At 65.0% G+C, this 18,864-nt stretch overlaps 1 protein-coding gene across 1 annotated transcript; it reads left to right on the top strand.

The window, feature by feature from the left end:
• Window positions 1-4: 4 nt before the first annotated feature.
• LOC138684021 (SH3 and multiple ankyrin repeat domains protein 1-like) lies at window positions 5-18,832 on the top strand (the record flags this gene model as incomplete). The annotated part of the gene is given in 8 exon segments (XM_069777771.1): window positions 5-20; window positions 840-955; window positions 1,991-2,090; window positions 3,023-3,108; window positions 3,110-3,846; window positions 3,983-4,281; window positions 4,343-5,163; window positions 17,922-18,832. Coding segments are annotated over 8 exon segments (2,910 nt in total), but the record flags the coding sequence as incomplete, so codon positions are not given.
• Between the last annotated feature and the right edge of the window lie 32 nt (window positions 18,833-18,864).

Below are 18,864 nucleotides of genomic sequence, written 5' to 3'. Positions count from 1 at the left end.
GGTCTATCAGATGGCGCTCAGTGAGGGCCTGGGGGGGGGTCCCATGGGTGGGGGGGGTCCCATGGGTGGGGGGGGTCCCCTGGAGGTTGGGGGGGGGGGGTCCCGAATGCCTGGGTGCCCTGGAGATTGGGGTGGGGGGGGGTCTTGGACACCTGGGTCCCTTTGGGTGGAGGGGGGGGGGGTCCTTGATGCTTGGGTGCCATGGGTGGGGGGTCCCTGGGGGGGGGGTCCCATGGGTGGGGGGGGGTCCCTGGGGGGGTCTTTTGGGGTGGAGGGGGTCCCTGGGGTGGTCCCTTGGGGTGGGGAGGGTCCCTTGAGGGGTGTGGGGGGGTCCCTGTTGCTTGGGTGCCATGGGTGGGGGGTCCCTGGGGGGGGTCCCATGGGTGGGGGGTCCCTGGGGGGGGTCTCTTGGGGTGGGGGGGCCCCTGGGGGGGTCCCTTTAGGGTGTGGGGGGGGCCCTGATACTTGGGTGCCATGGGTGGGGGGGCCCTGGGGGGGTTCCCTTGGGGTGGGGGGGGGGTCCCTGTCGGGGGGGTGCTTATGGGTGGGGGGGTCCCTTGAGGGGTCCCTTTGGGATGGGGGGGGTCCCTGATACTTGGGTGCCATGGGTGGGGGGTTCCCTTTGGGTGGGGGGGGGGAGTCCCTTGGGGTGGGGGGGGGTCCCTGATACTTGGGTGCCATGGGTGGGGGGGGTCCCTGGGGGGGGGGGGTCCCTGCCACCTGCGTCCCCTGGGGGGGGGGTGTCCCTGATGCCTGGGTGCCATGGGTGGGGGGGTGCTGGGTGGGTGCTGGGTGGGGGGGGGGGGGGTCCCTCTCAGTCACCTGCCCCCCCCCCCCAGACAAACTGGACGAGATCCTGGCGGCCGCCCAGCAGAGCATCAGTGCGGGGGAGGGGCCGGGCCCCCCCTTGCCCCCCCTGGGCAAAACTCGCCCCAAAGGCTTCTTCAGCCCCGAGGTGGGTGGGGGGGGTCCCACATACCTGGGGGGGGGTCCCCCCAGTGTTTGGGTCCCTTTGGGTGGGGGGTGGGGGGGGGGCAAGATACCTGGGTCCCTTAGGGTGGGGGGGGGCCCAAGGACTTGGGGGGGGTCCTGGGTGTCTGGGTCCCTTAGGGTGGGGGGGTCCCCAATGTCTGGGTCCCTTAGTGTGGGGGGGTCACCAGTGACTGGGGGGGGTCCTGGGTGTCTGGGTCCCTTGGGGGGGGTCCCAGACACTTAAGGGTGGGGGTCCTGGGTGGTCCCTTAGGGTGGGGGGGTCCCAGTGACTGGGGGGGGGTCCTGGGTGTCTGGGTCCTTTAGGGTGGGGGGGTCCCCAATATCTGGGTCCCTTAGGGTGGGGGGGGCCCCAGTGACTGGGGGGGGTCCTGGGCGTCTGGGTCCCTTAGGGGGGGGTCCCAGACACTTAAGGGTGGGGGTCCTGGGTGGTCCCTTAGGGTGGGGGGGTCCCAGTGACTGGGGGGGGGTCCTGGGTGTCTGGGTCCTTTAGGGTGGGGGGGTCCCCAATATCTGGGTCCCTTAGGGTGGGGGGTGCCCAGTGACTGGGGGGGGTCCCCAGTGTCTGGGTCCTTTAGGGTGGGGGGTCCCCAATTACTGGGGGGGGGTCCTGGGTGTCTGGTCCCTTAGGGTGGGGGGGTCCCAATATCTGGGTCCCTTAGGGTGGGGGGGGTCCCCCAAGGACTGGGGGGGTCCTGGGTGTCTGGGTCCTTTAGGGTGGGGGGTCCCCGGTGTCTGGGTCCCTTTGGGTGGGGGGGGGTCCCAGAAACCTGGGTCCCTTAGGGTGGGGGGTGCCCAGTGACTGGGGGGGGTCCTGGGTGTCTGGGTCTCTTAGGGGGGGTCTCAGACACCTAAGGGGGGGTCCCCAATGTCTGGGTCCCTTAGGGTGGGGGGTCCCCAGTGACTGGGGGGGGGTTCTGGGTGTCTGGGTCCTTTAGGGTGGGGGGGTCCCAGACACCCATTTGCCCTGACAAGACCCCCCCCCTTGCCCCCCCCCCAGGCCCCCTTCGAGGCTCACCGCATGGGACCGGGGGGCTTCGACCGACCCTTCCTCCCCCCCGGCCCCCCCCACGGCCTCATGCTGCGCCAGAAATCCATCGGTGGGTGCTTGGGTGCCCCCCCCCCGCGCCTTGGGTGGGGGGGGGGTGATGGGGGGGCACCCCAGACCCCTGGGGCCGGGGGGGGGAAGAAAGGGTCTGGATGCCTGGGTCCCTTATGGGGGGGGGGTCCCTGGGTGCTTGGGTCCCCTCCTGGGGGGGTCCCCACTCTTGGGGGGGGGTCACCTGGAGGCTTGGGTCCTTTCTTGGGTGGGGGGGGGCACCCAGACACCTGGATCCCCTTTTGGGGGGGGGGTCCCCTCCTAGTGGGGGGGTCCCCTGGACACCTGGGTCCCCTTTTGGGGGGGTCCCCTCTTGGTGGGGGGGTCCCCTGGATGCTTGGGTCCCCTTTTGGGTGGGGGGGGGTCACCCTGGACACCTGGATCCCCTTTTGGGGGGGGTCCCCTCTTGGTGGGGGGGTCTCCTGGATGCTTGGGTCCCCTTTTGGGTGTGGGGGGGGTCCCCCTGGACACCTGGATCCCCTTTTGGGGGGGGGGGTCCCCCTCCTAGTGGGGGGGTCCCCTGGACACCTGGGTCCCCTTTTGGGTGGGGGGGTGTCACCCAGACACCTGAGTCCCCTTTTGGGGGGGTCCCCTCTTGGTGGGGGGGTCCCCTGGATGCTTGGGTCCCCTTTTGGGTGGGGGGGGGGTCACCCTGGACACCTGGATCCCCTTTTGGGGGGGGTCCCCTCTTGGTGGGGGGGTCTCCTGGACACCTGGGTCCCCTTTTGGGGGGTGTCCCCTCCTAGTGGGGGGGTCCCCTGGATGTTTGGGTCCCCTTTTGGGTGGGGGGGGGGGGGTCACCCAGACACCTGAGTCCCCTTTTGGGGGGGGGTCCCCTCCTAGTGGGGAGATCCCCTGGAGACCTGGGTCCCCTTTTGGGGGGGGGGGGGTCACCCAGACACCTGAATCCCCCTTCCCCCCCCCCTTTTCCAGGTGCCCCCGAGGAGGACAAACCCTTCCTGGCCCCCCCCAGCGGAAAATTCAGCCGCAGCCTTTCGGTTCCCGGTTCGGACGACATCCCCCCCCCCACCTACCACGTCTCCCCCCGAACCCCCCTACAGCACCCCCCCGGCACCTTTGGGTGCCGCCACCCCTCGAAGCGTGGGAACGGGACCAGGGGGGGGGGGTCCTTGGCGCCTTTATAATTTCGGGGGGCGAGGAAGCGGCGGGGGGGGGGACGATGACGCCGGGCCCCGGTTTGGGAGGGGGGGGTCCCCCCAAACCTTTACGTCGCAAAGGCCCTTTGGTGAAGCAGACGAAGGTGGAGGAAGGCGGGGGGGGTGGGGGGGGGCTGGGGGGGGGTCCGGGGGGGGACAAAAGTTCTATCGCCATCCCCACCATCGTGGTAAAAGCCCCCTCCACCAGCAGCAGCGGGCGAAGCAGCCGGGGCAGCAGCGTGGAAGCCGAAGGGGGGAGCGGGGGTCCCGGCGACGTCCCCCCCCCATCGGTGGTGGGGGGGGTATCTTCATCCCCCCCCCACCCTCCTCCTCCTCCTCCTCCGCCGCCCGCTTTCGACTTCACCTCCCAATTCGGGGCGGCTTTGGTGGGGGCGGCCAGGAGGGAGTGGGGGGGGGGGGACGCGCGGCGAAGGTCCGCGCTCTTCCTCTCCACCGAGGAAGAGGAAGATGCCGCCGGGGGGGTCCTGGCCGCTCCCCCCCGCCTCCGCCATTCCAAAAGCATCGACGAAGGCATGTTCGCCGGCGAAGTTTTTCCGCCGCGGCCTTACCGCAAAGGTACCGGAGGGGGAAGCGCTTTTAGCAGCGTGGCCGCGCCCGGCGCCACGCCCGGCCACGCCGCCGCCACGCCCGGCCACGCCGCCGCCACGCCTTCGCACCTGGTCTCGACGCCGGCCCGCGCCGGCGCGTCTTCGGCCACGCCGGCGGGTTGCAAGAGCTTGGCGGCGGCGCTGCAGCCGGCGTTGTTGCAGCCGGCGGCGGCGTCGCAACCGGCGGCGGCGCAACCGGCGGCGGCGCAACCCGGCTTGGGGCCTTTAGCGGCCGGTTTAACGGCGTTGCCGGCCGGTTTGGCGGCCTTGGCGCCGACGGGCTTGGCGGCTTTGCGCCAACCTTCGCAAGCGGCAAGCGGCGTTTTGCCGGCCGGTTTGGCGGTTTTGCAACCGGGGGGGGCGGCGGCGGCGGCTTCGCACGCCGGGGGGGGCGCGGCGAGGCCGGATTCGGCGCCGTTGCAAGCCGGTTTGGCCGCCTTCCGCGCCGGCCTCGTGCCGTTGACGCCGGAGGGGGCTTCGTTGCAAAGCGGGGGGGGGGCCGGCGGCCGCTTTCCGCGGGGGGGGCGCGTCGTTACCCTTGGCTTTGGCCGCGTTGCAACCCGCCGCTTCGCCCTTACCGAAAAGCAAACCGGCCCCCCCGGCAGCCCGAGACGAAGCGGCCGCCCCCCGTCGCCGGCCGAAACTTGGGGTCCCCCCCCCCGCCGCCCCCCCCGTCTCTCCCTCGCCCCCTTCCGCCGAGGGCCGGTTGGAATTGCGGGTGCGTTTCGCCGAAGCCGGGGGCCTGTTGGCGTTGCCCCCCCCGGCTCCTTCGGTGGACGGGGACGAGGAGCTGCTCTTGGCCGAACCGTTGCCCCCCCCCTTGGAATTCGCCAACAGTTTCGAGGGGCCGGAGGGCCCCCCCGTAGGCGACTCCACCGCCTCCAGCCTCACCTCCTACGACAGCGAAGTGGCCACCCTCACCCAAGGGACCCCCGAAAACCGCCGGGGGGGGGGCGCCGCCACCGGCCCCTCGGGGCCTTTAGGTATCGGGGGGGGGGTCCCCGAAGGCGCCGACCCCGTCACCGATTCGGGGATCGAAGAAGTCGACAGCCGCAGCAGCAGCGACCACCCGGCCGAAAGCGGGGAGGGACCCCCACCCTACGGGCCCTCGGGCGACGGGGGGAGCGGGCGAGGAGCAGGGGGCGCGGGGGGGGGGGAGCGGCGAGGGGGGGCGACGGCCGAAGGGCCGAAATTTGGGAAGAGGCCGGACGAGGAGGAATCGGCGGAGGAGGAATCGCCGCGGCTTGGCCCAGGCGGCGGGAGAGGGACCCTTCGGGGGAGACAGGGGCGGCGCCCCGGGGAGACACAGGTAGGTTTGGGGAGAAAAAAGAGGAAAAAAGGAAAAAAAAAAAAAAATAAGGGGGGGGGCAGCACCCATTGGGTGGGGGGGGGGGGGGTGTTTTGCAGGGATTTGGGGAGGGGCGCGGGCGCTGCGGCTGTTGCATGGATTGCGAGGGGGCCCGTTGCACCCGTTAGCTGTTGTGTGGATTTGGGGGGGGGGGGGTACGTTGCGCCCGCAGCACCCATTGCAGACATTGCACCCATTGCACCCATTGCGTCTGGCAGCCGTTGCATGGATTCGGGGGGGTACGTTGCGCCCGTGGCACCCATTGCACCCATTGCACCCATTGCACCCATTGCGTCTGGCAGCCGTTGCATGGATTCGGGGGGGTACGTTGCGCCCGTGGCACCCATTGCACCCATTGCACCCATTGCACCCATTGCGTCCGGCAGCCGTTGCATGGATTCGGGGGGGTACGTTGCGCCCGTGGCACCCATTGCACCCATTGCGTCCGGCAGCCGTTGCATGGATTCAGGGGGGTACGTTGCGCCCGCGGCACCCATTGCACCCATTGCACCCATTGCGTCTGGCAGCCGTTGCATGGATTTGGGGGGGTACGTTGCGCCCGTGGCACCCATTGCACCCATTGCAGACATTGCACCCATTGCACCCATTGCGTCCGGCAGCCGTTGCATGGATTCGGGGGGGTACGTTGCGCCCGTGGCACCCATTGCACCCATTGCGTCCGGCAGCCGTTGCATGGATTCAGGGGGGTACGTTGCGCCCGCGGCACCCATTGCACCCATTGCACCCATTGCGTCTGGCAGCCGTTGCATGGATTTGGGGGGGTACGTTGCGCCCGTGGCACCCATTGCACCCATTGCAGACATTGCACCCATTGCACCCATTGCACCCATTGCACCCGGCAGCCGTTGCATGGATTCGGGGGGGTATGTTGCACCCGTGGCACCCATTGCACCCATTGCACCCATTGCACCCGGCAGCCGTTGCATGGATTCGGGGGGGGTACGTTGCGCCCGTGGCACCCATTGCACCCATTGCGTCCGGCAGCCGTTGCATGGATTCGGGGGGGTACGTTGCGCCCGTGGCACCCATTGCACCCATTGCACCCATTGCACCCATTGCACCCATTGCGTCTGGCAGCCGTTGCATGGATTTGGGGGGGTACGTTGCGCCCGTGGCACCCATTGCACCCATTGCGTCCGGCAGCCGTTGCATGGATTCGGGGGGGGTACGTTGCGCCCACGGCACCCATTGCACCCATTGCAGACATTGCACCCATTGCACCCATTGCACCCGTTGCGTCTGGCAGCCGTTGCATGGATTTGGGGGGGGTACGTTGCGCCCGTGGCACCCATTGCACCCATTGTGTCCGGCAGCCATTGCATGGATTCGGGGGGGGTACGTTGCACCCACGGCACCCACTGCACCCATTGCAGACATTGCACCCATTGCACCCATTGCATCTGGCAGCCGTTGCATGGATTCGGGGGGTACGTTGCGCCCGTGGCACCCATTGCACCCATTGCGTCTGGCAGCCGTTGCATGGATTCGGGGGGGTACGTTGTGCCCGTGGCACCCATTGCACCCATTGCAGACATTGCACCCATTGCACCCATTGTGTCCGGCAGCCGTTGCATGGATTCGGGGGGGTACGTTGCACCCACGGCACCCACTGCACCCATTGCAGACATTGCACCCATTGCACCCATTGTGTCCGGCAGCCGTTGCATGGATTCGGGGGGGTACGTTGCGCCCGTGGCACCCATTGCACCCATTGCAGACATTGCACCCATTGCACCCATTGCACCCGGCAGCCGTTGCATGGATTCGGGGGGTATGTTGCGCCCGTGGCACCCATTGCACCCATTGTGTCTGGCAGCCGTTGCATGGATTCGGGGGGGTACGTTGCACCCACAGCACCCATTGCACCCATTGCAGACATTGCGTCCGGCAGCCGTTGCATGGATTTGGGGGGGTACGTTGCACCCACGGCACCCATTGCACCCATCGCACCCATTGCACCCGGCAGCCGTTGCATGGATTCGGGGGGGGGGGGGTACGTTGCGCCCGTGGCACCCATTGCACCCATTGCAGACATTGCACCCAGCAGCTGTTGTGTGGATTTTTTTGGGGGGGGCGGGTATTTTGCGCCCGTGGCACCCGCAGCACCCGTTGCACCCATTGCACCCAGCAGCCGTTGCATGGACTGGGGGGGAGGGGGGGGTTGTTGCACCCATTGCACCCATTGCACCCAGCAGCCGTTGCATGGATTTGGGGGGGGGGGGGTGGCATTGCACCCATGGCACCCGCAGCACCCATTGCACATATTGCACCCATTGCACCCAGCAGCCGTTGCATGGATTTGGGGGGGGAGCGTGGCACCCGCAGCACCCATTGCACCCAGCAGCCGTTGCGTGGATTTGGGGGGGGGGGGGGGGGGTGTTATTGCATCTGTGGCACCCATTGCACCCAGCAGCTCTTGCAGCCGTTGCAGGGATGCCGGGGGTGGAGGGGGTCGGGTTGGGGGGGGGTGGGGGGGGGGGGTCGGGATGTTGCACCCACTGCACCCATTGCACCCCACACCCATTGCAGGTGGGGGGGGAGGGAATTGCAGCCATCGCGCACATTGCACCCAGCACCCATTGCATGGGGGGGCGGGGGGGGGATGCTGCAGCCATTGCACCCACTGCACCCACTGCACCCAGCAGCTGTTGCAGCCGTTGCATGGATGGGGGAGGGCGTTGCACCCATTGCACCCATTACGTGGAAGGGTTGGGGGGGGGGGCGATGCTGCACCCCATTGCACCCATCGCAGCTGTGGCATGGGGGTGGGGGGGGCCGTTGCAGCCATGTCGGGGCGATGCACACGCAGCACCCGATGCCCATTGCACCTCTGCCCCCGTTGCCCCCCAGCACCCGTCGCATCCATTGCGTGGGTGTCGGGGGGGGCACCGCACCCAAGGCCTGTTGCATGGACACGTCATGGCATTGCAGGCAGCACCCATGGGCGCCTTGGGAGGTTGCAGCGCAGGGCCCGTTGCACCCCGGCGCCCGTTGCGTGGGCGCGTTGCGCTAATGCACACGTGGCACCCCAGCACCCATCGCGGCCGTTGCATGGAGGTGTCGTGCCCATGCACGCGTGGCACGCCTCTCCCCAAGCAGCCCAGCACCCGTTGCAACGGTTGCACCCATTGCAGGCAGCACCCATGGCACCCCTTGCATGGACGTGTTGTGGCATTGCACCCACTGCACCCACTGCACCCATTGCATGGACGTGTTGCGGCATTGCACCCACTGCACCCACTGCACCCATTGCATGGAGGTCTGGTGGCATGCAGCACCCATCGCATCCGTCACACCCATTGCATGGACGTCCTGCGGCACTGCACCCACTGCACCCAGCACCCACTGCACCCATTACACCCATTACACCCATTACACCCGTTACACCCATTACACCCATTGCCTGGACGTCCTGTAGCATTGCACCCACTGCACCCAGCACCCATTACACCCATTACACCCATTACACCCATTACACCCATTCCCTGGATGTCTCGTGGCTTTGCACCCACTGCACCCAGCACCCATTACACCCATTACACCCATTACACCCATTACACCCATTACACCCATTGCCTGGATGTCTCGTGGCTTTGCACCCACTGCACCCAGCACCCATTACACCCATTACACCCATTACACCCATTACACCCATTCCCTGGATGTCCTGTGGCTTCGCACCCACTGCACCCAGCACCCATTACACCCATTACACCCATTACACCCATTACACCCATTATACCCATTGCCTGCCTGTCTTGTGGCTTTGCACCCACTGCACCCAGCACCCATTACACCCATTACACCCATTACACCCATTACACCCATTCCCTGGATGTCTCGTGGCTTTGCACCCACTGCACCCAGCACCCATTACACCCATTACACCCATTACACCCATTACACCCATTACACCCATTGCCTGGATGTCTCGTGGCTTTGCACCCACTGCACCCAGCACCCATTACACCCATTACACCCATTACACCCATTACACCCATTCCCTGGATGTCCTGTGGCTTCGCACCCACTGCACCCAGCACCCATTACACCCATTACACCCATTACACCCATTACACCCATTATACCCATTGCCTGCCTGTCTTGTGGCTTTGCACCCACTGCACCCAGCACCCATTACACCCATTACACCCGTTACACCCATTACACCCATTACACCCATTGCCTGGATGTCTCGTGGCTTTGCACCCACTGCACCCAGCACCCATTACACCCATTACACCCATTACACCCATTACACCCATTACACCCATTACACCCATTGCCCGGACGTCCTGTAGCATTGCACCCATTACACCCATTACACCCATTACACCCATTACACCCATTGCCTGGATGTCTCGTGGCTTTGCACCCACTGCACCCAGCACCCATTACACCCGTTACACCCATTACACCCATTACACCCATTACACCCATTCCCTGGATGTCCTGTGGCTTTGCACCCACTGCACCCAGCACCCATTACACCCATTACACCCATTACACCCATTCCCTGGATGTCCTGTGGCTTCGCACCCACTGCACCCAGCACCCATTACACCCATTACACCCATTACACCCATTACACCCATTATACCCATTGCCTGCCTGTCTTGTGGCTTTGCACCCACTGCACCCAGCACCCATTACACCGTTACACCCATTACACCCATTACACCCATTGCCTGGATGTCTCGTGGCTTTGCACCCACTGCACCAGCACCCATTACACCCATTACACCCATTACACCCATTACACCCATTCCCTGGATGTCCTGTGGCTTTGCACCCACTGCACCCAGCACCCATTACACCCATTACACCCATTACACCCATTCCCTGGATGTCCTGTGGCTTTGCACCCACTGCACCCAGCACCCATTACACCCATTACACCCATTACACCCATTACACCCATTCCCTGGCTGTCCTGTGGCTTTGCACCCACTGCACCCAGCACCCATTACACCCATTACACCCATTACACCCATTACACCCATTGCCTGGATGTCTCGTGGCTTTGCACCCACTGCACCCAGCACCCATTACACCCATTACACCCATTACACCCATTACACCCATTGCCTGGATTGTCTTGTGGCTTTGCACCCACTGCACCCAGCACCCATTACACCCATTACACCCATTACACCCATTACACCCATTGCCCGGACGTCCTGTAGCATTGCACCCATTACACCCATTACACCCATTACACCCATTACACCCATTACACCCATTACACCCATTGCCTGGATGTCTCGTGGCTTTGCACCCACTGCACCCAGCACCCATTACACCCGTTACACCATTACACCCATTACACCCATTACACCCATTCCCTGGATGTCCTGTGGCTTCGCACCCACTGCACCCAGCACCCATTACACCCATTACACCCATTACACCCATTACACCCATTATACCCATTGCCTGCCTGTCTTGTGGCTTTGCACCACTGCACCCAGCACCCATTACACCCATTACACCCGTTACACCCATTACACCCATTACACCCATTGCCTGGATGTCTCGTGGCTTTGCACCCACTGCACCCAGCACCCATTACACCCATTACACCCATTACACCCATTACACCCATTCCCTGGATGTCCTGTGGCTTTGCACCCACTGCACCCAGCACCCATTACACCCATTACACCCATTACACCCATTACACCCATTATACCCATTGCCTGCCTGTCTTGTGGCTTTGCACCCACTGCACCCAGCACCCATTACACCCATTACACCCATTACACCCATTGCCTGGATGTCTCGTGGCTTTGCACCCACTGCACCCAGCACCCATTACACCCATTACACCCATTACACCCATTACACCCATTGCCTGGATGTCTTGTGGCTTTGCACCCACTGCACCCAGCACCCATTACACCCATTACACCCATTACACCCATTCCACCCATTACACCCATTCCCTGGATGTCCTGTGGCTTTGCACCCACTGCACCCAGCACCCATTACACCCATTACACCCATTACACCCATTCCCTGGATGTCCTGTGGCTTCGCACCCACTGCACCCAGCACCCATTATACCCATTACACCGTTACACCCATTACACCCATTACACCCATTATACCCATTGCCTGCCTGTCTTGTGGCTTTGCACCCACTGCACCCAGCACCCATTACACCCATTACACCCGTTACACCCATTACACCCATTACACCCATTGCCTGGATGTCTCGTGGCTTTGCACCCACTGCACCCAGCACCCATTACACCCATTACACCCATTACACCCATTACACCCATTCCCTGGATGTCCTGTGGCTTTGCACCCACTGCACCCAGCACCCATTACACCCATTACACCCATTACACCCATTACACCCATTGCCTGGATGTCTCGTGGCTTTGCACCCACTGCACCCAGCACCCATTACACCCATTACACCCGTTACACCCATTACACCCATTACACCCATTATACCCATTGCCTGCCTGTCTTGTGGCTTTGCACCCACTGCACCCAGCACCCATTACACCCGTTACACCCATTACACCCATTACACCCATTGCCTGGATGTCTCGTGGCTTTGCACCCACTGCACCCAGCACCCATTACACCCATTACACCCATTACACCCATTACACCCATTCCCTGGATGTCCTGTGGCTTTGCACCCACTGCACCCAGCACCCATTACACCCATTACACCCATTACACCCATTACACCCATTGCCTGGATGTCTCGTGGCTTTGCACCCACTGCACCCAGCACCCATTACACCCATTACACCCGTTACACCCATTACACCCATTACACCCATTATACCATTGCCTGCCTGTCTTGTGGCTTTGCACCCACTGCACCCAGCACCCATTACACCCATTACACCCATTACACCCGTTACACCCATTACACCCATTACACCCCATTGCCTGGATGTCTCGTGGCTTTGCACCCACTGCACCCAGCACCCATTACACCCATTACACCCATTACACCCATTACACCCATTCCCTGGATGTCCTGTGGCTTTGCACCCACTGCACCCAGCACCCATTACACCCATTACACCCATTACACCCATTACACCCATTCCCTGGATGTCCTGTGGCTTTGCACCCACTGCACCCAGCACCCATTACACCCATTACACCCATTACACCCATTACAACCCATTACACCCATTGCCTGGATGTCTCGTGGCTTTGCACCCACTGCACCCAGCACCCAGCACCCATTACACCCATTACACCCATTACACCCATTCCCCCCATTCCCCGGCCATCCCACAGCTTTGCCCCCCTCCTCCTCCCACCCCCCCCCACCCCCCTAACCCCTCCACCCCCCCCCCCAAAAAAAACCAACCCCCCCCCCAAAAATCCCCCCACAGGCTCCCCGACCCCGCCGGCCCCCCGCCGCCCTCCGCCAAACCCCCCCCCTCCGCCGCCGCCGCCGCCTCCTTGGCCCTTTTCCCCAACTGGCCGCCCCCCAAATCCCCTTCATCCGGGGGGGCTCCCGCTACCGAACTCGACGTCCGCCCCCCGCTCCTGCGACGCGCCCCGAGTCCCGCCACGCTCCCCACGGAACGTCGCGGCAGCCCGGCCCCCCGCCCCGCGTCCTTGCCCACCCTCCCCGCCGCCGCCCCGCTTTACGCCGGTTTTTTCGAATTTCGGGGGGCGCCCGGCGTTTTCGGCGAAATTCCCCCCGCCAGGTCGCTTTCGCCCACGAGGCCGCCGCCGCCCGATAAACCTTTCGGGGCGAAACCGTTGGCTTTTTGGAGCAAGTTCGACGTGGCCGATTGGTTGGAATATTTAAATTTGGGGGAGCACCGGGCTCGTTTTCTCCATAACGAGATCGACGGGTCCCACTTGCCGTCGCTCACCAAGGAGGATTACATCGATTTGGGGGTCACCCGCGTCGGGCACCGGATGAACATCGACCGGGCCCTCAAGCTCTTCTTGGAGAGGTGATGGGTGCTGGGTGCTGGGTGCTGGGTGCTGGGTGCTGGGTGATGGGTGCTGGGTGCTGGGTGATGGGTGGTGGGTGATGGGTGCTGGGTGATGGGTGCTGGGTGGTGGGTGCTGGGTGATGGGTGCTGGGTGATGGGTGATGGGTGATGGGTGCTGGGTGATGGGTGCTGGGTGGTGGGTGCTGGGTGGTGGGTGGTGGGTGATGGGTGCTGGGTGATGGGTGATGGGTGCTGGGTGCTGGGTGCTGGGTGCTGGGGGGGAAGGTGGGGAGCGCCCGGGAGCGGGGAGAAGGCGACGGCGAGGGGATGGGGGTGAGGGATGCGGGAGCGCGACGGGATATGGGCGTGCGAAGGGATGCGGGCGTGCGAAGGGACGCGGGAGTGCGACGGGGTGCGGGAGTGCGACGGGATATGGGCGTGCGACGGGGTGAGGGAGTGCGACGGGATGAGGGAGTGCGAAGGGATGCGGGCGTGCGAAGGGACGTGGGACTCTGATGGGGCACAGGTGTGCAAAGGGATGCAGGAGTGCGACGGGGTGCAGGAGTGCGACGGGATATGGGCGTGCGACGGGATGAGGGAGTGCGACGGGATGAGGGAATGCGAAGGGACACGGGCGTGCGAAGGGATGCGGGCGTGCGAAGGGATGCGGGCGTGCAAAGGGACATGGGACTCTGACGGGGCACAGGCGTGCGAAGGGATGCAGGAGTGCGAAGGGGTGTGGCAGTGCGACGGGATATGGGCGTGCGACGGGATGAGGGAGTGCGACGGGATGAGGGAGTGCGAAGGGATGCAGGCGTGCAAAGGGATGCGGGCGTGCGAAGGGATGTGGGACTCTGACGGGACACAGGCGTGTGACGGGATGCGGGAGTGAGACGGGTGTGGGAGTGCGACGGGATATGGGCGTGCGAAGGGATGCGGGCGTGCAAAGGGACGTGGGACTCTGACGGGGCACAGGTGTGCAAAGGGATGCAGGAGTGCGACGGGGTGCGGGAGTGCGACGGGGTGCGGGACTGCAACGGGATATGGGTGTGCAATGGGATGAGGGAGCGCAAAGGGATGCGGGCGTGCGAAGGGATGCGGGGTGTGCGAAGGGACGTGGGACTCTGACGGGACACAGGCGTGCAAAGGGATGCGGGAGTGCGAAGGGGTGCGGGGAGTGCGACGGGATATGGGCGTGCGACAGGATGAGGGAGTGCGAAGGGATGCAGGCGTGCAAAGGGATGCGGGCGTGCGAAGGGATGTGGGACTCTGACGGGACACAGGCGTGTGACGGGATGCGGGAGTGAGACGGGTGTGGGAGTGCGACGGGATATGGGCGTGCGAAGGGATGCGGGCGTGCAAAGGGACGTGGGACTCTGACGGGGCACAGGTGTGCAAAGGGATGCAGGAGTGCGACGGGGTGCGGGAGTGCGACGGGGTGCGGGACTGCAACGGGATATGGGTGTGCAATGGGATGAGGGAGCGCAAAGGGATGCGGGCGTGCGAAGGGATGCGGGTGTGCGAAGGGACGTGGGACTCTGACGGGACACAGGCGTGCAAAGGGATGTGGCAGTGCGAAGGGGTGTGGGAGTGCGACGGGATATGGGCGTGCGACGGGATGAGGGAGTGCAAAGGGATGCGGGCGTGCGAAGGGATGCGGGCGTGTGAAGGGACATGGGACTCTGACGGGGCACAGGCGTGCAAAGGGATGCGGGAGTGAGACGGGGTGCGGGAGTGCGACGGGATATGGGCGTGCGAAGGGATGCAGGCGTGCGAAGGGACACAGGCGTGCAAAGGGACATGGGACTCTGACGGGGCACAGGCGTGCAAAGGGATGCGGGAGTGCGAAGGGGTGCGGGAGTGCGACGGGATATGGGTGTGCGACGGGATGAGGGAGTGCGAATGGATGCGGGCGTGCGAAGGGATGCGGGCGTGCGAAGGGACGTGGGACTCTGACGGGACACAGGCGTGCGAAGGGATGCGGGAGTGCGACGGGATGAGGGAGTGCGACGGGATGAGGGAATGCGAAGGGACACGGGCGTGCGAAGGGATGCGGGCGTGCGAAGGGATGCGGGCGTGCAAAGGGACATGGGACTCTGACGGGGCACAGGCGTGCGAAGGGATGCAGGAGTGCGAAGGGGTGTGGCAGTGCGACGGGATATGGGCGTGCGACGGGATGAGGGAGTGCGACGGGATGAGGGAATGCGACGGGATATAGGCGTGCAAAGGGACACGGGTGTGCGAAGGGACATGGGACTCTGACGGGACACAGGCGTGCAAAGGGATGCGGGAGTGCGAAGGGGTGCGGGAGTGCGACGGGATATGGGCGTGCGACAGGATGAGGGAGTGCGAAGGGATGCAGGCGTGCAAAGGGATGCGGGCGTGCGAAGGGATGTGGGACTCTGACGGGACACAGGCGTGTGACGGGATGCGGGAGTGAGACGGGTGTGGGAGTGCGACGGGATATGGGCGTGCGAAGGGATGCGGGCGTGCAAAGGGACGTGGGACTCTGACGGGGCACAGGTGTGCAAAGGGATGCAGGAGTGCGACGGGGTGCGGGAGTGCGACGGGGTGCGGGACTGCAACGGGATATGGGTGTGCAATGGGATGAGGGAGCGCAAAGGGATGCGGGCGTGCGAAGGGATGCGGGTGTGCGAAGGGACGTGGGACTCTGACGGGACACAGGCGTGCAAAGGGATGCGGGAGTGCGAAGGGGTGCGGGAGTGCGACGGGATATGGGCGTGCGACAGGATGAGGGAGTGCGAAGGGATGCAGGCGTGCAAAGGGATGCGGGCGTGCGAAGGGATGTGGGACTCTGACGGGACACAGGCGTGTGACGGGATGCGGGAGTGAGACGGGTGTGGGAGTGCGACGGGATATGGGCGTGCGAAGGGATGCGGGCGTGCAAAGGGACGTGGGACTCTGACGGGGCACAGGTGTGCAAAGGGATGCAGGAGTGCGACGGGGTGCGGGAGTGCGACGGGGTGCGGGACTGCAACGGGATATGGGTGTGCAATGGGATGAGGGAGCGCAAAGGGATGCGGGCGTGCGAAGGGATGCGGGTGTGCGAAGGGACGTGGGACTCTGACGGGACACAGGCGTGCAAAGGGATGTGGCAGTGCGAAGGGGTGTGGGAGTGCGACGGGATATGGGCGTGCGACGGGATGAGGGAGTGCAAAGGGATGCGGGCGTGCGAAGGGATGCGGGCGTGTGAAGGGACATGGGACTCTGACGGGGCACAGGCGTGCAAAGGGATGCGGGAGTGAGACGGGGTGCGGGAGTGCGACGGGATATGGGCGTGCGAAGGGATGCAGGCGTGCGAAGGGACACAGGCGTGCAAAGGGACATGGGACTCTGACGGGGCACAGGCGTGCAAAGGGATGCGGGAGTGCGAAGGGGTGCGGGAGTGCGACGGGATATGGGTGTGCGACGGGATGAGGGAGTGCGAATGGATGCGGGCGTGCGAAGGGATGCGGGCGTGCGAAGGGACGTGGGACTCTGACGGGACACAGGCGTGCGAAGGGATGCGGGAGTGCGACGGGATGAGGGAGTGCGATGGGATGAGGGAGTGCGACGGGGTGCGGGCGTGCGGAGGCATGCGGGCGTGCGAAGGGATGCGGGCGTGTGAAGGGACATGGGAGTCTGATGGGGCACAGGCGTGCAAAGGGATGCGGGAGTGAGACGGGGTGCAGGAGTGCGACGGGATATGGGCGTGCGATGGGATGAGGGAGTGCGAAGGGACACGGGCGTGCAAAGGGATGCGGGCGTGCGAAGGGACACAGGCGTGCAAAGGGACATGGGACTCTGACGGGGCACAGGCGTGCAAAGGGATGCGGGAGTGAGACGGGGTGAGGGAGTGCGAAGGGACGCAGGCGTGCGAAGGGATGCGGGCGTGCGAAGGGACGTGGGACTCTGACGGGACACAGGCGTGCAAAGGGATGCGGGAGTGCGAAGGGGTGCGGGAGTGCGACGGGATATGGGTGTGCGAAGGGATGCGGGCGTGCAAAGGGACGCGGGCGTGCGAAGGGATGCGGGCGTGCGAAGGGACGTGGGACTCTGACGGGGCACAGGCGTGCAAAGGGATGCAGGAGTGCGAAGGGGTGCGGGAGTGCGACGGGGTGCGGGACTGCGATGGGATATGGGTGTGCGAAGGGATGAGGGAGTGCAAAGGGATGCGGGCGTGCAAAGGGATGCGGGCGTGCAAAGGGATGTGGGAGTGCGAAGGGGTGCGGGAGTGCGACGGGATGCGGGCGTGCAAAGGGGTGCGGGAGTGCGACGGGATATGGGCGTGCGGCGGGATGAGGGAGTGTGACGGGGTGCGGGCGTGCGAAGGGGTGCGGGCGTGCGACGGGACGCGGAATGCGAAGGGACGCAGGCGTGCGACGGGATGCGGGCGTGCGAAGGGATGTGGGAATGCGACGGGATATGGGCATGGGATGGGATGCAGGCGTGCGATGGGACACAGGCGTGCAAAGGGACACAGGAGTGCGACGGGATGTGGGCGTGCAACGGGATACAGGCGTGCAAAGGGACACAGGAGTGCGACGGGCCGCAGGCATGCGAAGGGACGCAGGAGCGCGACGGGCTGCGGGCGTGCAAAGGGGTGCGGGAGTGCGAAGGGCTGCGGGCGTGCGACGGGACCTATATGTGCGACGGGACACGAGCAGGCAATGGGACCGCTACGGGCGACGGGACGTGGGCGTGCGACGGGACCTGGGCGTGCGACAGGACGTGGGCGTGCAACGGGACCTGTACGTGCAACAGGACATGAGCAGGCAACGGGACCTGTACGGGCAACGGGACCTATACGTGCGGCAGGACGTGGGCGTGCAACGGGACCTATACGTGCAACAAGACGTGGGCGTGCAACGGGACCTGGGCGTGCAACGGGACCTAGGCGTGCAACAGGACCTAGGTGTGCAACAAGGCATGGGCGTGCAACGGGACCTATACGTGCAACAGGACGTGGGCGTGCAACAGGACACGGGTGTGCAACGGGACGTGGGCGTGCAATGGGACGTGGGCGTGCAACAGGACCTCTATGTGCACCAGGACGTGGGCGTGCAACAAGACCTGTATGTGCACCGGGACGTGGGCGTGCACCGGGATGTGGGCGTGCCACAGGACATGGGCGTGCAACGGGACGTGGGCGTGCAACGGGACGTGGCCGCGCAACAGCATCTGCAGCAGGACACACAAAGGGACCTGGGCGTGCAGCGGGGCGTGCAAGAGGACACGGGCGTGCAACTGGACGTGGGCGTGCAACAGGAGAGGGACGTGCAACAGGACATGGACGTGCAACAGGACACAAGCGTGCAACAGGACGGGGACCTGCAACAGGAGATGCAACGGGACACGGCCGTGCAAAGGGATGCGGACGTGCAAGGGGACGCGGCCGTGCAATGGGATGAAGACGTGCAAGAGGACGTGCAAGGGGACGCGGCCGTGCAACGGGCCGTGCGGCAGCCCCCGGGTGTGCGAGAGGCTGCGGGCGTCTGACGGGGCGTGCAACAGGACGTGGACTTGCAACGGGACGTGCGAGGGGGGCGTGCGAGGGGATGGGGGGGGCCCCCGGCACCCGCCTTGCGACAGGGCACCCAAAATGGGGGTGGGACCCCTCCCCCACCCATGGGACCCCCCAGAGACCCCCCCAGGGACCCCCCCCCACCCATGGGACCCCCCCACCCATGGGACCCCCACCCCCACC

This window comes from Haliaeetus albicilla, unplaced genomic scaffold (assembly GCF_947461875.1).
Source record: "Haliaeetus albicilla unplaced genomic scaffold, bHalAlb1.1 scaffold_175, whole genome shotgun sequence".
In the NCBI taxonomy this organism is placed as follows: Eukaryota; Metazoa; Chordata; class Aves; order Accipitriformes; family Accipitridae; genus Haliaeetus; species Haliaeetus albicilla.
Note: the sequence above shows the minus strand (reverse complement) of the source record. Positions and strands in the feature narration are given on the sequence as shown.